The 25862-nt window shown below is 60.5% G+C and overlaps 1 protein-coding gene across 1 annotated transcript; it reads left to right on the forward strand.

The window, feature by feature from the left end:
• Positions 1–122: 122 nt before the first annotated feature.
• LOC114040475 (multiple epidermal growth factor-like domains protein 8) lies at positions 123–25755 on the forward strand. The gene is made up of 32 exons (XM_027858591.1): positions 123–377; positions 496–640; positions 897–1060; positions 1265–1471; positions 2457–2657; positions 2768–2995; positions 3421–3539; positions 3675–3806; positions 4161–4274; positions 4549–4791; positions 5220–5419; positions 6739–6949; positions 7271–7511; positions 7886–8018; positions 8380–8636; positions 8766–8876; positions 9724–9842; positions 9912–10119; positions 10308–10488; positions 10574–10737; positions 11237–11381; positions 12228–12459; positions 12650–12776; positions 12890–13103; positions 13184–13398; positions 13803–14016; positions 14358–14523; positions 15005–15197; positions 21815–21985; positions 22073–22203; positions 22311–22440; positions 22816–25755. Exons 1-32 carry the CDS (start codon positions 123–125, stop codon positions 24046–24048), a joined length of 6804 nt encoding a protein of 2267 aa, XP_027714392.1. The 3' UTR covers positions 24049–25755.
• The last annotated feature ends 107 nt before the right edge of the window (positions 25756–25862 follow it).

Consider the following 25862-nt stretch of genomic DNA (forward strand, 5'->3'; position numbering starts at 1 on the left):
CCTGGAGGGTGGCCTTGGCCAGGTCTGAGCCAGAGCCAGGGGTCACAGAGATAGTGGGTGGGGGCCGTGGCGAAGCCATGGGACAGTGGGGTAAGGGGTTAAGGCAGGTCCTGGGGGGGGATATGGGGGATTGGGGCTGCTATGGAAGGGGTGGGGGTTTGTGGGGGGTGATGGGGATCCTGGGAGGAGCCCAGGCTGAGATGCAAGCCCGAGGCTTAGCCCTCCACTTCCTCCCTGTCCTGTCCCGCCACCATCAGTACCATCTGGATTACTGCTCCATGTACACAGAGCACAGTGTCTGTGCCAGGGACCCCGAGTGCAGCTGGTGCCAAGGAGCCTGCCAGGCTGCCCCGCCCCCTGGGAGCCCGCCTGGAGCCGTGAGTGACCCCAATGCCCTCTCGCTGTGATTCTGCATCCCTTCGCTTCCCTGCATGCCTGGAGCCTCACTCCAATGCCAGCGGCCAGGCCCTGACACCCTCCTTTCTCTGCCTGCAGTGCCCAGCAGCTGGCTGCCTAGGCCTGGCCCGCCTTCTGGGTGACTGCCAGGCCTGCCTGGCGTTCAGTGGTGCCGTCCCCCCACCTCGCGGGCCTGGGGCCCTGGGCTGGTGCGTCCACAATGAGAGCTGCCTTCCCCGGCCTGGTGAGTGATGAGTGTGGCTGCCCCATAGCTCCGAGGAGCCTTGTGCAGTGGGGGTGGCAGGCATGGCTTCCCCCCCCGGTGTGAGTCAGTAAGTCCTGTGTCCACCAGGCAGTGCCGTCCTTTGGGGTTTGGGGAATGAAGGGAGAGGACAAAGGGCCAGGGGACTGGGGGGGAAGAGGGAGAGAGGAGGAGGGCAGGAGGACGGGAGGGGGCGTCCGGCTGACCATCCTCCCTCGGCTTCCCTTCCTCTCCTCAGAGCAGGCTCGATGCCGAGGGGAGCAGATTTCTGGCACCGTGGGCTGGTGGGGGGCAGCCCCTGTCTTTGTTACAACTCTGGATGCCTGTGTTACTCAGAGTTTCCTGCCTGGCCTACACCTGCTCACCTTCCAGCAGCCCCCCAATGCCTCCCAGCCTGACAAGGTCAGGGGCCGCAGTGGGATGGGGGGTTGGCCCAAGCCCATCCTGGGTGCGTCCAAGGCCCCCTTCCTCCCTCTGCCTGTGGGGGCAGATCCCTAAGGGCCCTGCTGGTTCGGAGAGCAAACACCCCAGGGCTTCTGGGCTTGGGAAGTGAGAGGGTTCCCCTGTGGGCGCTCACTGCCGGCCCCTCTCCTCCGTCCCTGGCAGGTCTCAATTGTCCGTAGCACAACCATCACTCTGTCACAGACGTCCAACACAGAGTCAGATGTGTCCCTCGTCTACCGGGGCTTCATCCACCCGCTGCTGCCTGGGGGACCTGGCGGCTCAGGCGCTGACGATGTCGTCGTGTGGGCCCGGGCCCAGAGGTTGAGGGTCCTGGCGCGGATGGCCCGGGGACCCGATAGTCAGCACATGGTGAGGATGGCATGCAGCCTGGAGTGGGGAGGGGGCCCGAAAGAGGCTGGTGGGAGGTCTGAGATGATCCGCCAGAGCTGGGGCATCTTTGCGGCTTGTGGGGACCCTGGCAGGGGATAAGGGGGTGCTGTTTGGGGGAGTTGAGGCAGGTGGTGCCAGAAGTGTCTGCTTGAGGAAGTGGGGGCACACGGGCCTGAGGGGAGGGGTTCTTAGATGAGAGGGGGGCTCTGAAAGGAAACAGTCCTGACATGACAAGGAGACGGCCGGAACCGGCTGAATCCCAGGCCACTCTTCCATCTCGGAGAGCCCCACACCCCAGGGGCCAGTGGCAAGAGGATGTGGGCCTGGCCAGCAGCGGCTGCCAAGGCTTGGGCGCGGTCAGAATCTGCCCAGGTCCTCGTCAGGAGGAGGCTCCCTCTGCCTCTCAGCCCACGGGGGCGAGCTGAGCCGGATGTGGCTCAAGGCTGGCCCATCCTGGGGGCCGAGCGCTGCCTTCCCCCAGTCGCTCCTGTGGAGGTGTCTGGGAAGGGCTAAGGGGCTCACCCACAGACGTGCATTGAGGAGTCTGTCCTGTGTGTGCGGCCTTCCCACCGCTTCTGACTGAGCTCCTGAGCCTGAGCGGGGTCGGCCCCGGGCAGAGGGCCCACAGGCATGGGGTGGTGGTGGGGGCCACACCTCAGCACTGGCCCAGGACTTCTGAGGACAGGGGCCCAGTGGGCTGGGGCTCATGGGGAGCGGTACTGCTGTCAGAGTGCCCGAAAGAAGAGGGGTTGATGCCTTCTGAGCTAGGAGTCTAGAGAGGGGCATGGGGTGTGGCAGGGGCCACGCTGGAGATAAGCAAGGAGTATCAGAGTCTGCAGGAGGGGAGGCGTGGACATGGGTCAGGGGCCACACAGCCATTTGGGGGGGCCTGGGGGACAAGGGGTCTTGTGGCAGGTCTGAGTCTTCTTACAGGCTTTTTTCTTTGCCTTCCAATCACCACTAGGAGGAAGTGGGGCGCTGGGTAGCCCAGCAGGATAAGGAGATACGGAGGCTCCAGCGCCCTGGCTCGGCCCGCCTCTTCCCTCTCCCTGGCCGTGGCCACAAGTATGCCGTGGAGATCCAGGGTCAGCTGAATAGCTCTGCGGGCTCTGGGAACAGCGAGCTCACCCTGCTGTGGGACCGGACCGGCGTGCCTGGGGGCAGCGTGAGTGCTTGGCCTCGGCCCCCCCCCCCCGCCCCCCCCCCCAGGGCCTGACCGGTCAGCCGCTGACCAAGGCCTGGCCTGCTGACCTCCGGCCATCCCGTTCCCCCCAGGAGATCTCCTTCTTCTTCCTGGAGCCCTTCCGCTCGTCGGCTTGTACCTCCTATACCTCCTGCCTGGGCTGCCTGGCGGACCAGGGCTGCGGCTGGTGCCCGCTCAGCGCTTCCTGCCTCCTTCGCCAAGATGGTGCACGCTGCAGTGGGGGTGGGGCCCTGCTGGTGCTGGCCCCAGCCCTCTGCCCACTCTGCGAGGAGCACCGTGACTGCCACGCCTGTGCCCAGGTTCTGATGGGCACCGCAGGGCTAGGAGGCATGGCAGAGGCGCAGCTGTGGATCCTATAGAAGGAAGAGCTTGCTGACGGGGGATTGATGGGGGGGGGTTTCCCATCCCTACGGGGCAAAGAGGGGAGGGGACAGGCTGTGCCAGGTGGTCTTTGAGACCCTCTCCTTTGAGTTGTCAGGATTCTGCAAGACAGAAAAGATGAGAGGGGGATGGAGGGCTTGGGGGAAAGGGCAGAGGGTCTAGGGACCGTGTGGCAGGTAGGACTTGGATGGGAGTGGGTGGCATTCTAGGCAGAAACACTGGAGTGGAAAAAACCTGGCGAGTATGAAGACTAGGCCAGGTGTGGTGGATGTGGGGGAGGGAGTAGGGGGAAGGCTAGAGGCCAGAGTTTTTGACCCTCCCTCCCCCCCTACCCCTGCCCCAGGATCCTTTCTGTGAGTGGCAGCAGAGTCTGAGCCGGAAAGGAGATGCCACATGCAGCCGCCGGGGCCGGGCTGGGTCAGCTGTGAGGAGCCCCTCCAACTGCCCCCCACTCTGTAACCAGTGAGGCCTGGTCCAGGGGCCCTGGGGGGATGGGCTGGCTCCATGAAAGGGGCAGGGGGAAGTGGGGGGAAGCACCTGACTGGGCACGGCGAGGCCGGCCAGATCCTGGCTCTGACCCCTGGCTCCCTCCTGCAGGCGACACTCCTGTGAGACGTGCCTGGCCAACTCTAGCCAGTGTGCCTGGTGCCAGTCTACACAGACCTGCTTTCTCTTTGCTGCCTACCTTGCCCGCTATCCTCATGGGGGCTGCCGGGGCTGGGATGACAGGTAGGCAGGATCAGATCAGAGACTGAGGGGACAGGGGAGAGGATGGCGGTGTGGGAAGTTGGGTGGCCCAGTCGATAGGGCCCTGGACCTGGAGTCAGGAAGACCTGAGTTCATATGTGACTTCAGACGTAGACTAGCTGTGTGACCCTGGGCAAGTCACTTCTGCGTGCCTCAGTTTCCTCATCTGTGAAATAGGGATAATAATAGCACCTGCTTCCCAGGGTTGTTATTTGGCTCAGACGAGATATTTGCAAAATGATTTGCAAACTTTAGGGAGGATGGGGGCCCGGGTGAGAGTTGGAGGACTGGGAGGCGAGGTCTTCTGTGCTGACAAATGCCCCCTCCCTGACCCAGTGTCCACTCGGAGCCACGATGTATGAGCTGTGCACGTTTCCTTTCCTGCCACGATTGCCTGCAGAGCCATGAGTGTGGCTGGTGTGGGAATGAGGACAACCCGACCCTGGGCAGGTGAGGGTGAGGACAGGGTAGAGGGCTGGGGGGAGGGGCAGAGGCCTCTGGGCACGGGCTCATGGCTGCCATTTTGTTTCTCCACCCTCCTCCCCTGCCACATTCTCACTCTCTCTCTCTGTCTCTCCCTCTCTCCCCCCGCCTCATCCCTGCTTTGTTTCTCCTCTCACTCGTTGTCTCCCCGTCCCTCATCCCTGTCCCTTCTTGCCCCATTTCTTCCTTCCCCCCTTTTCTCTCTCCCTTTCCTCTGCCCTTCTCTGGTCCTCATTCCTAGGTGCCTCCCAGGAGACTTCTCAGGACCAATGGGGGGCAGTCCCTGCTCCCTGGGAGCCGGGGAGGGGCTGCCTCCAGGGCTTCCTGCCCACTGGTCGTATGCCCAGTGCCCAGATGTGGATGAGTGCCGCCTGGGCCTGGCACGGTGCCACCCGCTGGCATCCTGCCTGAACACACCAATCAGCTACGAATGTCATTGTGGGCACGGTTACCATGGTGATGGGGTCACCCACTGCAACCAGACGTGAGAAGGGGTGGGGGTTGCCATGGTGGGAGAGGAGATGGTAGCTGGAAGGCAGAGATTGCTCCTTTTGTTGGGGCTGCCCATGAAGATTTGGGTCTCCAAAAAGATGACTCTGGAGTCGTGGGTCACAAGTTGGAGTGGGGTTACCGTGGAGATGAGGGTCACCCATTGGAATGGGGTTACCGTGGAGACAAGGGTCACCAGTTATGAGATTGCCATGGAGACCTAGGTCACCCATTGGAATGGGGTTACCGTGGAGACAAGGGTCACCAGTTGGAAGCGTGTAACAGTAGAGAGGGATCCATGGTGTTGTGTGGGTCACCATGGCTTTGGTGGGGATTAACCTCTAAGCATGTGAAGGCGAGGATCAGGAGCCCGGGCTGTGCCTGCTCATCTGACCCCTCTTCCCTCCCCCATTGATCCCCTAGTTGCCTGGAGGACTGTGGTCATGGCACGTGTAGTGGGCCCCCTGACTTCACTTGTGTGTGCGACCTGGGCTGGACCTCGGATCCCCCCCTGCCCACGCCTGCCCCTGGGCCTCCTGCCCCTCTCTGCTCCCGAGACTGTGGTTGTAACTTCCACAGCTACTGCTACACCCAGGGGCCCGGCATCTGTGACGAGTGTCAGGGTAAGGAGGGAGCCCGCCAAAGGCAGTCATGGGGGAAGGGCTGCTGGGCTGGGCATTAGAAGCCTCAGGCCTCTTCTGTGGACAAGTCTTTCTCTGGGCCTCAGGATTGCCAAGTGAAGGACCACGTGGTAGGACGTAGGGGATTCCCGAGGCCCCTTCCAACTCTCACTTTCAATTGTGCTGGTTAATAAACCCTGAAATGAGCCCCAGGCTGGGAGCAAGGTGAGCTGTTGTTCCACAGAACCTCAGAAAGTCCTATCTGGGAGGCACCTTAGAACAGGGGATGTCAGAGCTGGGAGGGTCCTTAGAACAGGGGATGTCAGAGCTGGGAGGGGCCTCAGAACAGGGGATGTCAGAGCTGGGAGGGGCCTTAGAACAGGGAATGTCAGAGCTGGAAGGGGCCTTAGAACAGGGGATGTCGGGGCAGCTAGGTGGCGCAGTGGATAGGGCACCGGCCCTGGATTCAGGAGGACCTGATTCAAATCTGGCCTCAGACACATAACACTTACTAGCTGAGTGACCCTGGGCAAGTCACTTAACCCCCATTGCCCAAAAGAAACAAACAGAAAAAAGAACAGGGAATGTCAAAGCTGGGAGGGGCCTCAGAACAGGGAATGTCAGGGCTGGGAGGGGCCTCAGAACAGGGGATGTCAGGGCTGGGAGGCGCCTCAGAACAAGGGATGTCAGAGCTGGGAGGCGCCTCAGAACAAGGGATGTCAGAATTACTAAGTCCTTGACAGTCTTGTTTTCTAGTCTGTTCCTCTTTCCTCGGAAGCACCCCTAACTTTGCCCTCCCAAGACCCAGCATATTTGGCTTGGTGGAATGCACTCTTTTATTTGGAGCCAGAAGGCCTGGTCCTGCTCCTTGCCTTCCTGTGCACTGCCTACCTTGGGCAGGTCACTGGGCGGCCTTGGCCCTCAGTTTCCTCATCTGTAAAATGGAGAGGATGAGGCCAAATGATCTCTGGGGTCTTGCCTCTGACCCTAATCCAGGATATCCTCCACAACGCAGCCACAGCTGTGCTCCTTCCTGATAAGTTGGCGGTAGGCGGCCCTTCCTAAGGGGCTGCTACAGGCGGGCAGTGCAGCTGCCATTCGGCCTCATGGACCATGTGAAGGTGTGGAGGCTCAGGGACATCTCAGTGGGGATTCGCACCCTGAGCTCTCGGCTTCAGCTCCAGCGTGCTTTCTGCTGCCTGTTCCCATTTGCAGACCAAACGACAGAGTTCTTCCATCTGGCCTCCAAGTTTTCTGTTGTAAAGCCATTGCCAGAGCCTGCCCTGCATGTATCACTCCCCCTCATGCCTGTCTCTCTGCAGATTGGACCTGGGGTGAGCGGTGTGAGCGGTGCAGGCCAGGCAGCTTTGGCGATGCCACGGGACCCAGTGGCTGTCAGCCCTGTCAGTGCAATGGGCATGGGGACCCCCAGCAGGGCCACTGCGATGGCCACACTGGCCTGTGCTTCTGCCAGGACCACACCGAGGGAGCGCACTGTGAGCTCTGCACAGCCGGTTACTACGGAGACCCTCGGTGAGCGTGCAGGGGGCGGAGGGTGGGCTCTGGGCGGGCAGTGGGGATAGGGGGCGGACCCCAGATTAGAGTGTAAGAACCAAGTTGAAGCTGGGGTGTGGCGTGGAGAGGAGGGAGCTGAAAGGAACCTGAGACATGGGTGGGCCTCGTGGGGTCAGTAAGGACAGTGAGGCAGGAAGAGGTAGGTGAGGATGGGCAACCCCAGGGACTGGGGGTGAGGAATGAGATGTTTGAGCTAAGGGCCCTGGGGGAGGGGTGGGTACACAAGGAATCCACAAAGGATTGGGGAGATCTCTGATTCTTCCTTGTCCTGTCCCACAGGGCTGGGGGCTCTTGTTTCCGGGAGTGTGGGGGCAGAGCCCTCCTCACCAATGTGTCATCCGTGGCGCTGGGCTCCCGCCGAGCAGGGGGACCCCCCCAAGTGGGCAGTCAAGCTGGGCCTGGGCTGGCCTACTGTGTGTGGGTGGTGTCAGCCTCTGAAAACTTGGAGCCCTGCCGGCCTGGGGTTCCCTGCCCCCCACTGACCCTCACCTTCTCCCCAGACAGCAGCACCCCTTGCACAGTGAGCATTTGGAGAGAGCATTGGTGGGTGGGGGGGCATCTAAGTGGGACACATCCTCTCTGCAGACCCTGCTCTTCCCCAGGACTCAGTCTAGAGAGTCACCCCTCAGACAAGGGCCAGCTGGCACCTGGTCTGGGGCTGGCTCAGGAGGGCCCTGGCCTGAGTGGGCAGGACTGTGCCGGGGGCCTCCCAGGAGACAGGGACTCTGGACATCGTCCTCATGCATGTGGGGTCAGAGGCACCCTGGTATGGAGGGGACCGTCCCAGCAGGACTGGGCCTGCTCTTTTGCCCTGCACCTGAGCCCCCGGACCCTCAGACAAAGCCCTTCTGTTCCCCGAGGCCCGGCCCCTGACTGCTGTCCCCTGCTTCACAGCTGAGCTACGTTCTGGCCTTCGATGGTTTCCCACGATTCCTGGACACGGGCATTGTGCAGTCTGACCGGAGCCTCATTGCAGCTTTTTGTGGCCAGCGACGGGACCGGCCACTCACTGTGCAGGCGCTCTCAGGTATGGGAGATCTGGGCTTTCCTGTCCAGAGGTGGAGCCAGCCCTGAAGAAGGAGGCTCGGGGCTCTGGTCCCAGCCCAGGGTCTGCTGCTGGCCCACCGGGCCAAGAAGGGGACCCGCCCCCTGTGCTCCCAACCCCTCCCAGAACGAGGGGAGCCCCTGGGCCAGATCAGCTGACCCCTACGCTCCCCCCGCCGAATGAGGGGAACCCCTGGGCCGACTGAGCCCCCCCCCTGCACCCCCGACCCCTCCAGGGCGAGGGGAGCCCCTGGGCCGGCTCAGCTGCCCTCTGTGCTCCACCCCCCCGAATGAGGGGAGCCCCTGGGCTGGCTCAGCGGCTTCCTGTGCTCCTGCTTCCCCAGGGCTGCTGGTCCTACACTGGGAGGCAAACGGCTCATCCTCGTGGGGTTTCAATGCATCTGTGGGCTCTGGCCGCTGTGAGATGGGGCCAGGGGGCCCTGGGAGCTGCCCAGCTCCCCAGGAGTGTGTCCCTGAAGAAGCAGGAGGAGGTGGGGCCGGCCGCTGCTGCTGCCCCCCAGGCTGGGCTGGCCCTGCCTGCACCCTCGCCCTGTGCCCTGGGAACTGCTCTGCCCACGTTGGGGGCGGCGTCTGCAACCAGGTGTGAGCGGGTGGCAGGCGGCGGGGTGATCATGAGGGGCAGGGCTGGCAAGACCAGTGGGGCTCAGGAGGTGGACAGGGGAGGTAGCCTGTCTTTGACCCCAGGTTTCCTCCCCCATCTTCTCCTCAGAGTTTAGGATTGTGCATCTGCTTTGAGGGTTTTGGGGGCGCAGACTGTGCCACACATCTGGATGGGGGGCAGCTTGTCTGGGAGACGCTCCTGGACAGCCGGCTCTCTGCTGTGAGTCCTGCCCTGGGGCCCAGCCCTGACTCCTCTGGGTGGGGGGAGGCGCAGCCCTCCTGGGAGGACCCTGGGCCCCAGGCCAGCCCCTGCGCGCCCTCTCTCTGCGCAGCGGGTCTCAGGGCCTCGTTTGCCTGCTCCTTCCCTCCCTTGGCTCCCAGCCCAGACACCTGAAGGATCTCTGAGGAAGGCTCCTTTATTCCTCACGATCTGTGAGTGTAGACCTCAGCGTCCTGGGGGACCACCTCTTTCTTGTACAGCAGTGATGTGTGGATGCTCACAGCTCTGTGGTCCTACTGAGGATGAAGGGGGTGGGGGGGAGGGAGAGGGAGAGGGAGACAGAGAGAAAGAGAAAGAGAGACAGAGAAAGAAAGAGGAGAGAGAGTGAGAGAGAGAGGAAGGAGAGGAGAGAGACAGAAGAGGGGAGGGGAGGTGGGGAGAGGAGAGAGACAGAGACAGAGACAGAGAGAAGGAAAGAGGAGAGAGAGGAAGGGGGAGAGGAGAAAGACACAGAGACAGTGACAGAGACAGAGAGAGAGAGAAAGAGGGGAGACAGACAGGAGGCTGTGGAGAGGAAGGAGGCAGGCAGACAGGCAGGCAGACAGGCAGGCCTAGCCCCACTGGCTGGACGCTCAGAGCTGTTTTTCTGGAGCCCTGCTGAGTCAGAGGGAGTTGAAGGGATGCTTGGCCTGTCCCCCACCCCCTGATTACAGGTTTAGAGGGGGGGATCTCTAGGTTAGGCGTGTTTCCCCTCCACACGCATGCACACACACTCACGCATACATGCACACACACACGTGCGCATTCCCTTGCCAGGCCCACGCCTGAGCGCTCTGTCTCCCTGTAGGACACGGCGAGCCGCTTCCTTCACCGTCTGGGCCACACCATGGTCGAGGGGCCTGACTCTACCTTGTGGATGTTTGGGGGTCTGGGTCTGCCTCAGGGGCTGTTGGGAAACCTGTACAGGTGAGAATGACCTCCAGGGGTGCTGGGTGCCCCCTGCCTGGTTGAGGGCTGATGGTGGCTCCTCCGCAGGTACTCGGTGGGGGAGCGGCGCTGGACCCAGATGCTGGCTGGCTCCGAGGATGGGGGGCCTGGGCCCGCACCCCGTTTGTTCCACGCGGCCGCCTACGTGCCCGCTGGCCGTGGCGCCATGTACTTACTGGGTGGCCTCACGGCGGCGGGGGTCGCCCGGGACTTCTGGGTCCTCAACCTCACCACATTGCAGTGGCGCCAGGAGAAGGTGACTGGCTGCTGAGCCCCTCCCCCCAGGGTCTGACCCGGTCCCTTCTTCCCCACGTCCCTGCCCCTCCCCTGTGCCAGAAGGGAATGCATCGGCTGTTCCCGACTCCCTCCCTGCCCTGTGACCTCCGCACGGTCTTCTTGAGGCCCCTCCCTCCCTGACTGCTGACTGCAGCTTCCTGACCTCAGACCCCGCAGGCCCTGCTGCTGCCCGCCGTGGCAGGACACACGCTGACCTCCCGGCGAGGCTTGTCCCTGCTGCTCATTGGGGGATATTCTCCCGAAAACGGTTTCAACCAACAACTCCTGGAGTATCAGCTGACGATGGGCACGTGGCTGGCCGGGCCCTCGAGTGGGACGCCACCCACTGGTGAGGACGAGGAGCCTGGGGCTGGGACCCCTGCGGCCCCCCAGGCTCTCACTGCCCATCTCTGCGACTCCTCTCCTTCCCCCAGGCCTTTACGGTCACTCAGCGGTCTACCACGAGGCCACAGACTCGCTGTACGTCTTTGGTGGCTTCCGCTTTCACGTCGAGCTGGCCGCCCCGTCCCCGGAGCTCTACTCCCTGCACTGCCCTGACCGCACCTGGAGCCTGCTGGCCCCTTCCCAGGGGGCAAAGGTCAGGGTCACTGGGCCCCCCTGGGAGCCAGAGAATGAGTGGAGACACTGCCATAGAAAGTGAAGGGTCAGGACAAGGTAGCTGAGGTGGGGGGTCAGCACGTGGGAGGCATCTCCCCATCGGAGCCCCCCAGGGAGGTAGGAGCTGAGTCAGCCCCACGCTGCCTCAGGCCAGCCAGGTGAGTGCAGAGAGGCAAGACCTTCCTGTGGGTCCCAGGCATCGAGGAGGGCTTCTGGGAAGGGGAGGTTTGGGAGGGGGGAACCAGATGGGAGCCGTAGGTCAGGGAGGAGCCTGTGGGGTTCATGGGGGGAGATCAGAGGGGCTTCATGTCATGAGTAGGGGCCGGAGGGAGGCCTCAGCCAGGCCTCCTAGAGGGAAGGGTTTGGAGAAAAGAGGGTGTAACAAGGAGTGAAAGGTGGTGATCCTGGGGGGCTTCCTGGAGCCTTGTGTGATGGGGAGGCCTGCACAATGTGGCTGTGACTCTGCCCCCTCACCCCAGCCCAGGCCCCGGCTGTTCCACGCGGCAGCCCTGCTCGGGGACACCATGGTGGTCCTGGGTGGCCGCTCGGAGCCGGACGAGTTCAGCAGCGAGGTCCTGTTGTACCAGGTCAACTGCAACGCCTGGCTGCTGCCCAACCTGACCCGTGAGTAGCAGGCCCCGTGAGGGAGGGGCAGAGGGGCCCCGGGCTCTGTGGGGATCCTCCGTCCTTCTAGAAGGCAGTCATCAGGCACAGATTTGGAGCTGGTGCAGGGTCCTCAAAGGCTGTCGGGGCCAGCCTTCCCATTTTACAGATGACGACACTGGGGCCCAGACAGAAGTGCCTTGACTGCCCCAAGGTGCACAGCCTGAGGGGACAGGAGTCCAGGCCCAGTGCTTGCCACAGACCCATTCTGTCTGGTCTGCCAGGCTGTCCACCTGCTTAGGACTTGGCAGTCGGCACGCTGTCTTCAGACAGCTCTTTGTGGGACCAGAAAATGTTCCCAGTGACCCCCAGTCCAGGGATCCCTGACCCTGGCCTGAGGCTGTGCTGCCCCTTTCTGTAACGTCACTGTGAGCCAGACACGTGCCATGCCTAGGGCCCGTGATGGCTCGTCCTCCGTCCCTCTGTCCGTGCCTGCCAACCCCCTGTCCATATCTGCCCACTCTCTGTCCCTCTGTCCATGTTTGCTGACCCCCTTTCCACATCTGCTGACCACTTGTCTGTGTCTGCTGACCCTCCCGTCCCTCTGTCCATGTCTGCCGACCCCCATCCACATCTGCTTCAGGGCCTTTCCTGGTCTTGTCTCTGTTTCTCGCCTTTGCTCTCTGTACAGTGACATCCCCTCTCTGTGTTTCTGTTTCTTTGGTGCTCCCAGCATGGGGGATCCCTCTCCCTCTGGCTCCAGTTTCTCTTTCTGTTTTCGTGGTCTGTCCACTAGCTCCTCTCTCCCTCCTCCTGCTTTCTCAGACCCTGTCTCTGAGCCTCCTTCTCTGCCTCTGCCTCCCCCAGGTCCAGCCTCTGTGGGGCCCCCGATGGAGGAGTCCGTGGCCCATGCCGTGGCGGCTGTGGGGGGCCGCCTCTATATCTCTGGGGGCTTTGGTGGGGTGGCCCTGGGGCGCCTGCTGTCACTGAGCTTGCCCTCGGACCCCTGTCACTTGGTGCACTCCCCTGAGGCCTGTAACGCCTCAGGTGCCTGTAGCTGGTGCCATGGAGCATGCCTGTCAGGAGAACAGGCCCACAGGTGATGGGGGGACTCCTGGGATGGGGTCCAAGTCAGGGAGGAGAGGCGAAGCTGGGGGCTAGAGGGGGCGGATCTCCCTGGGACAGAGGCGGGGGCAGCATGGTCCCATGTCAGTGGGTGAGGAAGGGACGTGTTGGTCAGTGCCTTCTATGGCGATGTCCTTCATGTGCTGCCTGTCCCTCGTCCCCAGGCTGGGCTGCAGCAGCCCCTCCTGCTCCCCCATGCCCCGCACATCAGAGGAGTGCCGCCGCCTGCGCACCTGCAGCGAGTGCCTCGCCCGCCACCCCCGCACCCTGAGGTTGGGGGAAGGGGAAGAGGTGAGGCATTCCCCCCTCCGCTCTGAGTCCACTGGGCCATGGTCTGGGGTCCCCACAGGTGGGGGGACTGTCCCCCCCGGGGGTCCTGGGCCTGAGCGTCCCCCTCCCACCAGGCCGCCCCGCCGCGGTGTAAGTGGTGCACCAACTGTCCAGAGGGCGCCTGCATTGGCCGCAACGGCTCGTGCACCTCGGAGAATGACTGCCGCATCAACCAGCGCGAGGTGTTCTGGGCCGGAAACTGCTCAGAGGCTGCGTGTGGGGCGGCTGACTGCGAACAGTGCACACAGGAGGGCAAGTGCATGTGGACGCGCCAGTTCAAGCGCACTGGTGAGTGGCGGGAGACCCCGCGGGGCGGCAGGGGCCGCGGGGGCCAGGGTCCCAGTGCCAGCCACCCTTCTCTCCCCCAGGGGAGACCCGCCGCATCCTCTCGGTGCAGCCCACCTACGACTGGACCTGCTTCAGCCACTCGCTGCTCAACGTGTCCCCGATGCCCGTGGAGTCGTCCCCTCCCATGCCCTGCCCCACGCCCTGCCACCGCCTCGCCAACTGCTCCTCCTGCCTAGACTCCAAGGGCGCCGACGGGGGCTGGCAGCACTGTGTCTGGAGCAGCAGCCTCCAACAGGTGGGGGGCAGGGCCCTGAGAGGGAGGGGGGGGGCAGAGAGCCTGGGGAGGGGAAGGGGGGGGCAAAGGGCCCAGGGAGGGGAAAGGAGGGGTATAGGGCCAGGGGAGGGGAAGAGCAGCATGCGGGGTGGGGGGCAGAGGGCTCTGGGAGTGGTGGACAGCATGGGGGGGGGGGGGGAGGGGCCCAAGAGGGGGAGGGGGGGGGTAGGGGGCCGGGGGGGGGGGGGGGGGGCACGGGGGGGGGGGGGCAGAGGGCTCTCAGAGTGGTGGCAGGGGTGGCCCTGAACACTCCAAGTCTGATTCCTCTTTGCTGTCCCCTCCTCTTCCTTCGTGTCTCTTGTTGCTTGGGGTCCTGCCCCATCCTTCTCACTTCCATTACCCCCATCCTTTCTCTGCCCCTGCAGTGTCTGAGCCCATCTTTTCTACCTCTGCGCTGCCTGGCAGGGGGCTGTGGGCGGCTGCTGCGAGGGGCAGAAAGCTGCTCCCTGGGCTGTGGCAATGCCCGCCAATGTGCCCTCTGCCTTCGACGCCCACACTGTGGCTGGTGTGCCAGGGGAGATCCTGGCCAGGACGGGGCAGGACTGTGTATGGAGGGTGGCCTCAGCGGACCCCGAAATGGTGAGAATGGGGACACTGGGCTGGTTGCAGGAGAGGAGCTTGAAGTGGTGGGGAGAGCTGGGGGCAGGGAGGCAAAAATCCTGGGGTCTGATCCAGGCCCTAGCCACACTTACTGTGTGACCTTGAACACTTCTCTGCCCCCTTGGCATCTCCCCTTTCTGTTTGTGTCAAGTGTGGGGGGTGGTGTTTGGATTTGATATCCGAGGCCCCTGACTCTGGCATTTGGGGACTGTGGCGGGGGCAGCGGTCAGGATGGGTCAGGACAGCAAGGCCAGGATCCGCAGGGTGGGGCGCTATGGGAGGAGCCGGCGTGATCTCCCCCCTTGCCCCTTCCCCACCAGGGCTGACATGCGGGCATGGCGATCCTAAGGCCTCCTGGGCCTTCCTGTCTTGTCCTCCTGAGAACGAGTGTGTCAATGGACACCATGACTGCAACGAGACCCAGAACTGTCACGACCGGCCTCATGGCTACGAGTGTACCTGCAAGACCGGCTACACCATGGACCAGTGAGGATGGGGGGTGGGCAGTGAGGATGGGGGGGGGCTGGTGAGTACAGGGGGGACCAGTGAAGACGGGGGGCACCAGTGAGGACGGGGGGGCAGTGAAGACGGGGGGCACCAGTGAGGATGGGGGGGCAGTTAGGAAGGGGGGAGACAGGACGGGGGGGACCAGTGAGGATGGGGGGTGGGCAGTGAGGATGCAGGGGGGCCAGTAAGGAAGGGGGAGACAGTGAGGATGGGGGGGCAGTGAGGACGGGGGAACCAGTGAAGATGGGGGAGGGCAGGGAGGGCGGGGGAACCAGTGAGGATGGGGAGGGGCAGTGAGGACGGGGGGCACCAGTGAGGATGGGGGGGACCAGTGAGGTAGGGAGGCACCAGTGAGGATGGAGGGACAGATACACCATGGACCAGGGGGACAGGGTCGGGGCTGGGAGACTGTTGCCAGGCTGGGCTTTTGACCCCGAACCTTGCTTCCTCCCCTCGGCAGTGTGCGGGGCCAGTGCCGCCCAGTCTGTGCCCAGGGCTGTGTGAATGGCTCCTGTGTGGAGCCCGACCGCTGTCTCTGCCACTTTGGGTTTGTTGGCCGTAACTGTTCGACTGAGTGTCGTTGCAACAGGCACAGCAACTGTGATGGCGTAGGGGCCCGGGACCGCTGCCTTGAGTGCCATAACAATACTGCGGTGAGGACCCCTGAGGACCAGGGCCCAGCTTGATCCCTGCTCCTGGCTTCTGGGGAGGTCACCCTTCACCCCTAACCTCATCACCAACCTCTACCCTGGCCTGGGCTTTGGACCTTCACTGCTGTCCTCCAGACCTGTCTGTGGCATCTGTCCCTTCCCCCAATCTCCTTCATCCCCCGGCTCCTCACCAGACCCCTACCTTCTCTGAGTCTCCAGCCACACGGCCTGCATGTGGTCATCGCTCAGTCAACAAGCCTTTATTCTGTGCTTGCAGCACTGTGTTAGGGTACAGATACGCTCCAAGGGGAGTGACGATAATAGCAGGCATTATAACAGTGATAGCCGCATTTCTGTTAAGACTCGCAGTGGTTTATCCATATTCTCTCATTGGATTTTCACAACAACCCTTCAAGGTAGGTGCTTATTATTATCCCTGTTTTACAAATGAGGAAACTGGGGCACAGGTGAAGGGCCTTGCCCAGAGTCACACAGCTAGGAAGTGTCTGAGGCAGGATTTGAATTCAGGTCACCCTGACTCCAGGCCTACTGCTCTAATCACTGCCCTATCTGCTGCTCCATAAGTAGACAGAAAATAAATATATAAGAGAATGAGTCCAAATAGAGTGATTAGATACCAGGTGGCTTGTGAGGGGAAGCCCCAGATTGGGGACGGGGCGCTGGGGCGGTGGCGTCAGGACAAGACAGCCAGTGGGTGGGGAGAGACGGGAGGAGGCCCTGGTCATGTGGAGGGGGCAGGGAGAGTGCAGGCTGGTTGGAGGCTGGAGAGCAGGGAGTGCCCTCTGCTCTGGGCACGTTGGGACGCCAGGTCCTGCCCTCCCAGAGCTCACGCTCCGTAATGGGGGACACAGGATGCAGACAGCTGTATGCAGGGTATGTGGTTCTAGACAGACACACAGGTGCATTCGTGGGGGCTGGGTTGGAGATAATTAACTGAGAAAAGGCACAGGCAGGAGGGGGAGGGAGAGGCTTCCTGTTAGCTGAAGTGCACAGGGCACAGTCTGCGGACACGCCTGGGGCTGAGATGGGGAGGATCTTGGGCCCCAGGGTTGGAGAGGAGGTGGAAGGCAGACTGGAGAGGTGGAAGGGGGCCAGGTCGTGAAGATCTTTTCTGTTTGATTCGGGGGGAAAGAGAGTGAGTTCAGTTTTGGATGTGTTGAGTTGAAGATGGCCGTGGGACGTCCAGTAGGCCCTTGGAGATGAGGAACTGGAGATCAAGAGAGGCTGAACCAGAGGCTCATCCTTACAGACTTCATAGTGGAATCCAAGGGAGTTGGTGGGATTGCCACAGGAGGAGGGAAGAGGACCCAGAGCGCTGTGGGACACCCTGGTTAGCAGGCGTGACCTCGATGAAGAACCAGCCGAGGAGACAGAAGGAGCAGCCAGAGAGGGAGAAGGAGAACCGGGAGAGAGAGGGTGGTGACCTGAAACACCAGAGAAGAGGGTGTAGATCCTGCCCGAGGCTGCAGAGAGGCTGAGAAAGGGCTGTTGGATTTGGCAGCTAAGAGGTCCTCGGTCACTCTGACAAGAGCAGTTTCTGTGGGCAGGCGAGGTGGAAGCCAGATTGTACAGTTTAGAAAAGAGCGAGTGGAGCGGGGAGGCTGGTTGTAGATGGTCGTCTCTAGGGCTCGGCCACAAAATGGAGAAGAGCTACATGGCGAGAGCTGCCAGCGCTGCTGAGTCAAGGGAGGAGAGGGTTGAGGATGGAGGAGACGTGGGCCTATTTGTAGGCAGGGAGAGCCCCCAGGCTAGTAACAGAGTGGGTATGGAGGAGGGAGCTGTTGCTGGAGAAGATGGAATGCAGTGGAGTCATTTGTGTGTGCAGAGAGCAAGGAGAAAGGTGAAGGAAGAGGGAGCTGTGGAAGGTGTCTGGGAGGTGTGAGAAGGGGCGGAGGGAGAAGAGGGAGGTTCGAGGAGCTGCTGTGGAGCGTGGGAGAGAGAGGGGAAGACAGAGGTGTGAAAGGACTGCAGTGAAGGTCATCTAAAGTGGACCCGGTCAGCACGGTTTCCTGGTGTACTCCAGCTTGATCCAGTAGCCCATGAGTAGGAGCCAGGCATTGATGGATGGTGGGAGTCATCCAAGACTGGGGCTTGGCAAGGCACGATGGGGTGTGGAGACAAAGGACTTAATTTTAGAGAACGGTGTAGACTTCAGCTGGTTCACCCGGGGTCAGGATGAGGAAGGAAGAGAGCATAGCTAGTGCATGGAGGACAGCCTGGGGAGAAACTGAGGGGTGGAGGGATTGGAGATCACAGGACAGAGAATGGGATTAGGGAATAAGGCAGAGGGAAAGGTGAGATGAGAAATGATTATGAACAGATAAAGGAATTTCAGAATTCAAGAATATGGAATAGGATGCTTAGAGTGGATCATGAGATCCAAGCCATCTCTGTGCAGAGTGGGTCATGGGCCATGAGACAGGTAGAGGGGATGAAGAGGGAGGACCGAGTGTGCTGTCACCGACAAGTGGTTTTTTATTAAGAAGCACTTATTGTCATCGTACCCCCCTTGGGAAGAAAACCAGTGGCCCTTAAATCAAATATGCCGAGTTAAGCCAAGCACATTTCCACGTTGGCCAATTCTGAAAGCCTGTCTCGTTCTGCATCTCAAGTGCACGCGCCGTCTGGAGTCCCCTGTCATCGCGCTGAAGATGCCACATTGACCATTGAGCCATTGTGGGTCGCTTTGGAGCAGAGAGCAGTTTTAATTGAGGGATGACGTCAGAAGCTCGGTTGCAGATGGTTGAAAAGGGAGAGGAAAGGGAGGGACCCAATGTAAGCAGCTTTTTCTAGGCATCTGAGAAATTGAAAAGACACAGGGCAGTAGCCCGAATGTGGTAGTGAAGGGGAGACTTGGGCATGTGGGCAGGCAGCAGGAAAGGAGGCAGGAGATGGGGAGAAGTTGAAGGAGGGATGATGGAGGAGTCAGCGTGCTAGAGAAGACGGGAGGGGGCCAGTGAAGGTTGGGGGTGCCGGAGCCAGCATGAAAGCCAATGGCGAGCCTTTATACCCTGGAAATTGGCAAGTGCTAGAAAGCCAGGCTGGATTTGTCGTTTTGTTGATCATCTAGACTTAAGAAGGGATGGAAAAAATGCTGATGATGCAGGTTTCTGGGCATGTCTGTCTACTTAATGGAGAGCTGGTTGTTAATCATTTACTAGCGTGCCCCTGGATGAAGGGCACCTGGGGAAGGGTTGGCCTTGGCCAGGAGAAGGGAGAAAGGAGGAGAGCGTTGGAGATGAAGGGAAAGGAAGAGGCCTCAGAGAGTCAAAGGCCGAGGGGAGCGCTAAAGAGGACTTGGAGGAGGGAGGAATGAAGGGACCTTGCTTCGGGGAGGGCCCAGGTGATGTGGCAGCTGTGAATTTAGACCCAGACAGCCTGACACACGTATGTAACAATCGCTCCCTCTGCCTCAGGGGAGCCTCGGGCCAGGTCTGAGAGTCCCCGGGAGCAGAGCGGACTTAGGGCTGGACTTACCCAGGGTCCCCCAGACCACAGCAGCCAGAGTTCAGAGCCACGGAGCTGGGAAGGTGCCAAGTTAGTGAAAACCAGGTGCTGAAACAGGAATGGCTACTTTCCAGATTCCCCACAAGGGTCACTGCTTGGCTGGCCTGGAGGAAACCGGACCTATCTCTGCAGAGCTAGAGGGCAAGGGATGGGGCCCAGGGTGCCTACAGAGGATCTTTTCCTGCCTCCTGAGCAAGAGGAGGGCAGGAAGGGTGGGGAGGAAGAGGAAATCAGGAAAAATGGAAGCGGCTCAGCCCTGGGGAATTTCCTAATCGAGGGACTTGGGAGTCCTGGTCCCTGGGCCAACTGCGGAGCAAGGAAAGGGTTGGTCTCCCTGCTCTGTGCTTCACAGATTGGCCCTGGCGCACTGGGTCTGGTGGTGGCACGTCTTAGGAGAGGCCTGGACAGACCAGAGTGCGTCCGGGGAAAGGCAGCAGGGATGGGAGGGGATGACAGGCGAAGGACCCCGAGGAGAGAACCCTGGCCCTGCCTCCCGCCAGCCAGCTGTCTGCTAGGCTGCTGCCGCCTCGCTCTGCGTCTGCGTGAGGTGGAAGGGCTCACGTCTGATGTGTTGTGTAGAAGAGAGAAGTTAGGTGACGTCATGCAGTGACAGTGTTGGGGAGGTGGCTGTTTAGGGTCATTCTGGCCTTGGGAAGAGCGAGCTTGGAGTGGGGGCGCATAGGGGGAGGCCTGGAGGGTCATGAGGCCCCCTCCTGTTCCCATGGAGGAAAAAGACCCAGGCGTGCTATGACTTGTCTGAGGCCACCCATGTAAAGAGGCTTCAGAGCTGGGATTTGAACCCAGAGCCGTGTGCTTCCCACCACATTGACTTGCTATTTACCTTGTGCCTCTTGGCCCCAGAAGGAGGGGCTGAGGTGGAGGGGAGTCCTGGGAGGCAGGATTAGCCTGGATGGAAAAGGAAAATGTTCCAGTAATCAGAGCATGAGCTGACTCAGCAGGTAGTGATCTCCCTGCCCTTCAGGGCAGGCTTTAGCATGTTGTAGAATCAAATGGTGTCAGAGTTGGGGGGGGGGGGTCCACAGTGGCCATGGGATCAAACCAGACCCTGAAGGACATCCTCTACAATGTCCCCAACAAGCAATGTACTCTACTTACTGCCTGAAGGCTTCCAGTGAGGGTGAGTCCAGGAACGGGATAGGGCACAGGACTGCCCGAGTTCAAATCCAGCTTCAGGCACTGACCAGCTGCGTGACCCTGGAGCAGTCACTTCACCCTTGTTTGCCTCCGTTTTGTCATCTGTAAAATGGGGATCATGACAGCACCTCCTTCCCAGGGTGGTTGTGAGTATCAAATGAGATAATGTTTGTGAAGCGCTCTGCAAATGCGAAAGCCTTACTAAGTGCTAGTTATTACGGCCTCCCAAGGTAGCGCATTCCACTAGCTATCAGGAAAGGTTTCCTGACGTCGCACCTCATCTCTCTGCCCTCTCTGGGGCCAAGGAAAGAAAGCGTGATCCCTCTTCCCCTCAAGCCCTCCCTCCATAGTAGCCGGGTCTCCACAGCTCTCCACGTCCTGGTTACCTCTTCCTGCGTGTTTCCTACACTGTTCCTCCCAATTTGGCCTAAGACGCCAAGGTCGTGTTGTGCTGCTGATTCATAGAGAACTGCAAAATACCCACTTTTTTTTTTTTTAACAGAAATCAATCAGCCACACAGCCCTCATCCTATATTTTGAAGGTGATTTTTTTAAAAACTCAAGTTTAGAACTTAATGTCTGACCTTATTCTGTTTTGTATTCACTTGGTCCATTCCTGTGGCCATTGCAGACGGAGGGCATCTTCTGCCTCTTATCCAGTGTGCGGGCTGTCCCTCCAAACTTTGTGCCTTCTGCAGATTTGAGAAGCGTGCCTTCTGCACCTTAAGGGCACATCTTAGCAGCACCCAGACGTGAACAGCTCCCTCCCCACTGACCGTGGCCCTCCAGGGTCTCATTTTTAGGTCTGGTTATACAACCTGTTTCAGATTCCCTTACCTAGACTGCCCTGTAGCATGAAAAATTTAATCAAACACTTTCCTGCAATTGGAAGATAGTATGTCTACACCAGGGGTGGGAAACCTGTGGCCTCAAGGCCATGTGTGGCCTTCTAGGTCCTTGGGTGCAGCCTTTTGACTGAGTCCAAGTTTTACAGAACAAATCCTTTTATTAAGGGGCTTTGGTACAGTTTGGATTCAGTCAGAGGGCTGCACTTGAGGACCTAGAGGGCCACATGTGGCCTCGAGGCTCCCCACCCGTGGTACACCATTTTCATTTGCCCAGCTAGTTACGGGGTCAGAAAAGGAAATTTCCATCAGTCTGGCTTGACCTTTTCTTGATGACACCATGATGTCTTGGTGTTCATTGCTTCCCTTTCCAATGCTCACGAACCTTCCCTTTACTAGTGTGTCTAGAATTTCATCAGACACACCAGCCTGTTGTTTGCAGATTTCACCCTCTTCCCTTTTTAAAGAATCAGGAAAGCGCTTGCCCTTTTCCAAAACCGTGGGACCCCTCCCATTTTCTGGGATCTGAGAGATCTCACCAAGAGCAGCTTAGTAATCCTCTCTTTCAGTTCTTTAACAGTAAATAATAATTATAATAATAGCTTGAAATTAGCTTGCAAAGCCCTGTGTGAGAACCTTATCTCGTGAGAAGTGTGGGCTGCAGTCTGGCCTTGCCCAGGAGCGGAGCTCTTGGAGGGTGGCTGGCTGCCTGTCTGCTCTTCATGAGTTTCCACTCCCCGCCAGTCAGGGTTTATGTGGGATGCTCTCCCATCCCCAGACATCCTGGTTCCTCTCGCCTGGCTGTTTTCCACCTTTTCTAGGTACTTTCAAAAATGAGGTGCCTAGAAGTGAACGTTGAGCCAGGCGTGGTCTGACCAAGGCCTAATAAACGGGCATCTTTTCCTCCCTGGTTCTGTACACTGTCTCTTTTCATGCCACCCAAGGGTCATTGTTGCCTTTTTTCTTTTTCCTGTTGTGTCATTCTGGAACCACTGAGTCAGGGGTCTGACTCCTCCTCTGGTGGGACTGCCTGAGCTCCATCCTCTGCCTAGCAGCCAGCTGGCATCAGCTGACAGCGGTCCCTGTCCGCAGGGTCCCCACTGTGAACGTTGCCGGCCACTGTTTGTGGGCTCAGCCCTGGGAGGTGGAACCTGCCGCCCCTGCCGAGCTTTCTGCAGAGGGAATAGTGACATCTGTGTCTCTGAGAAGGAGTTAGAAATGTCCCGTGACGATCCCGAGACATACCCCCTGGATCCTGAGGAGGTGAGCAGGAGCCCAGGCTCCCGATGGGGAGGGCGGGAGGTGGTGGGCTCCGGCCGTCTGTGTGTCAGGGGCTCTGTCTGCCGCCAGATTGAGAAGTGGGTGTCCGAGGGGCCGAGCGAGGACGAGGCCGTGTGTGTGAACTGTCAGAACAACAGCTACGGAGACAAGTGCCAGCGCTGCCTGGAAGGGTATTTCCTTCTGGACGGCCGGTGTACCAAGTGAGTGATGGCCCCGCTGGCCAGTGGGGGGCTGGGGGGTGATGGCCATGTCCTCGTGGGGGGCCTGGAGCAGTGAGCCCCTCGCTTGAAGACATCCCTCCTTCCAGGTGTCAGTGTAACGGCCATGCAGACACCTGCAATGAAGATGGGACGGGCTGTCCCTGCCAGAATAACACGGAGACAGGCACCTGCCAGGGGAGCTCCCCCAGCGACCGCCGTGACTGCTATAAGTACCAGGTGAGGGCACGAGGGCGACGCCAGGCTGGGCAGACGAAGGATGGGGCATACCTGGCCAGGCAGATGACATGTCACACTAGCTCTGGCAAAGGTGGGGCATCTGAATGAGAGGTGCCCAGGAGCTGGGGCAACCACAGGAGGTTTCCTGGAAGCGGGGGGGACCTGAGATGGGTCTTGGAGCAGAAGAGTATCAGGGCGACGTTATGAAGAGAAATTATTTGAGGTGGAGGGTGGAGGCAGTGCAGAGGGGGACCTGAGGTCAGTCGATGGGAAGTTGAGGTCAAGAGTGAGGAGGCGTTGAATGACAGGCTGAGGAGTGAGGACCAGGGACTGAAGGTGAGGGGGGTTGCTTTCTTGTCTCTCCTGCCCCTGCAGTGCGCCAAGTGCCGGGAGTCTTTTCATGGCAGCCCCCTGGGGGGCCAGCAGTGTTACCGGCTGATCTCAGTGGAGCAGGAGTGTTGCCTGGACCCCACCTCCCAGACCAATTGCTTCCACGAGCCCAAACGCCGGGCCCTCGGCCCCGGGCGCACCGTGCTCTTTGGGGTCCAGCCAAAGTTCACCAACGTAGATATCCGCCTGACGCTGGATGTGACCTTTGGTGCTGTCGACCTCTACGTTTCCACATCTTACGACACCTTTGTGGTCCGTGTGGACCCAGACACCGGAGTCCACTCTGTCCACATCCAGCCACCTCCACCAGCCCCACCCCCTATGGCTGCGGAGGCGGGGCTGCGAGCAGGCGAGGTGGGCGCTGGGGGGCCTGGTCCGCCCCCAGAGCCTCGGATCCGGGAGGTGCGGCCACGGGGGCTCATCACCTACGTGACTGTGATCGAGCCTGCCGCCGTGCTGGTGGTGCGTGGGGTGCGGGACCGGCTCGTCATCACCTACCCCCACGAGCAGCATGCCCTCAAGTCCAGCCGCTTTTACCTGCTCCTGCTGGGCGTCGGGGACCCCACGGCGCCTGGCGCCAATGGCTCTGCAGACTCCCAGGGCCTCCTCTTCTTCCGCCAAGACCAGGCCCACATCGATCTCTTTGTCTTCTTCTCTGTCTTCTTCTCCTGCTTCTTCCTCTTCCTGTCGCTCTGTGTCCTGCTCTGGAAGGCCAAGCAGGCCCTGGACCAGCGGCGCGAACAGCGGCGACATCTGCAGGAGATGACCAAGATGGCCAGCCGCCCTTTTGCCAAGGTCACAGTCTGCTTCCCGCCTGACCCGGCCGTTAGCGTCCCCTGGAAAACGAGTAGTGTGGGCCTCCCACCCCCTGCCTTCCGCCGCTCGGAGCCTTTCCTGGCCCCGCTGCTGTTGACTGGGGGTGGGGGGCCTTGGGGAGCTGGCAGTGGGGGCTGCTGCCCTGTGGCCCTGAGGGCCGGGCCCATCACTCTGGAGCCCACAGAGGACGGCATGGCAGGGGTTGCTACACTCCTGCTGCAGCTACCTGGTGGCATCTACACCCCGAACAGGGCCTGCCTGGGCTCCGCCCTGGTCACCCTGCGGCACCGGCTGCAGGAGTACTGTGGAGGTGGCAGTGGACCTGGGGCCAGTGGACACGGGGCAGGGGGCGGGAGGAAGGGACTGCTGACTCATGACAACCTCACCAGCATGTCGCTCTGAGGGCCCGGGGGTGGGGAGGGTCACCCAGCGCTTGCTCCCTGCCCCTCGGCCCCCCACACTCCCAGCCTGTCCCTAGTGGCCAGGCGTTCCGTAAACCCCCGGCTCATCTTTGGTTTGCTGACACCCTTCCCGTCAGCCCCGCGTTTGGACTCCACACTGTACCGTGTCAGGCCTCTCTGAGGAGCTATCCCCTGGGCTCCAGGCCAGGTTTCCATGCTGAAGGCAGTCTTCCCTCAGGCCCCTCACCCACCCAACGTCTTGAGTCTGTCACCTATGACCCCCGGCGCCCTAGTGTGACTGGCCCTGGGGTTTCCCAAGCCTTCACTTCCTGGACACTGGACCACCTCGGTTCCCTTGGAAGCCCCTCAGCTTTCTGGGACAAATCGCAGCGTTTCAGACTTGGGTCCTCCGTGAACATTTAGTCCGACCCCGCCCCAGCATGGGGGACCTCACTACCTCTTGAGGCAGGCCATTCCTGCTGGAAGGATTTTCCTGACATCAAGCTGCATTTGCCCCCTTGCGCCTCCACCCATCGCTCCTGGTTCTGCCCTCTCTGGCCCAAAAGGACTCCTTTTGCCCCTCTATTGCAGGACAGCCCTGCAGGTACATCGAAATAGCACTCGTGGGTGTCCCCTTCAGCTCGTACCTTCAGCCTGGCCTCTGGAGGGGAGGCACACCCTCTCCATTCGGGTCACCCTCTCTATCCACCTCCTTCCTGAGATGTGTGCAGAGCCGAACCTGCACCCCAGGGTGGCCTCCCTAGCACTCCTCCCCGTGGTCCAGGAAGTACAGCCTGAGGTGGGGGGCTGTGTCACAGCGTCGGCTCACGCTGAGCTTGCTGAGCCAGCTGGGCCTCCCCTCAGCTTGCGAAGTTGTCTCTTTGATTGGCCCAGTGGGACATCTCCTGTCCCGCATGTAGTGAGCGATTCCTCCCCGCCGTCACTTGGAGGTTCTGTGAGGGCGTCACATTGAGGCCAACCACAGGCTCCGGGGGCTACCCCATGGGCTACTCTGGGGTCCAAAGGTCTGTGTCTCTGGAGGGGGGTTGGCCTCCTCTGTCTTGCCCCCCACCCCCCCCCCTTTGCCAGCATCCCAGCCAGCAAGCTCATCTCTCCTGGGGGGAACCCTCTGAGTGAAGGAGGACGGGCCCGTGACTGAACTCGTTGCCCCCACTGGTGTCTGGTTGGAAGCTGGATGTTAAAGGGAATTCTTGCTCATCTACAGCTTGAACTGGACAGCCTTTGAAGCCCCTTTCCAGTCCTTAGTAACTCTTTCAGCCTTCTAGCTGCCCAAATAGCAATCGAGGCGATCCTCATAAAGTGCTTAGCGCAGTGCCAGGCACATAGCAGAAATGCTTCTTCCTTGTCCTTCCCAACCAATGGCTTCAATAAACTCCCCACTCTCTCTGGTCCCTGTGTCCCTTAACTCAGGACTCCAGGACCTGTCTCTTTTCTCCGAAATCTTACTTATCCTTTCCTTCCTGCTCCTGACCCCCCCCCCCCAGCTTTTGAACCCCTCACCCTTTCTCATCTTTCCCTCCAGGGCCTTGGAAACCATTCATTCCCATAGCTTACTGCCTGCCCCTCCCACCCTACCCAAGTCAGAGGATTTGGACAGCTTCACTCTTGTGGGCAGGAAGGAGGTCACTGGACTGATGTGTATGGGAGGAGGAAACCTTAAATCACCAAATAAAACATTTCCAGGGGACCCAGTTGTCTGGTTGCTGTGTAGAGATGTGGGGGAGAATCTGGGCCCTTCGGCCGGTGCTGCCGTGCAGACTGCCCCCCATTCTGTTCTCCATTTCCAGTCCATCC

The sequence above is a fragment of the Vombatus ursinus genome, unplaced genomic scaffold (genome assembly GCF_900497805.2).
Source record: "Vombatus ursinus unplaced genomic scaffold, bare-nosed wombat genome assembly UNPS02013221.1, whole genome shotgun sequence".
Classification (NCBI taxonomy): Eukaryota; Metazoa; Chordata; class Mammalia; order Diprotodontia; family Vombatidae; genus Vombatus; species Vombatus ursinus.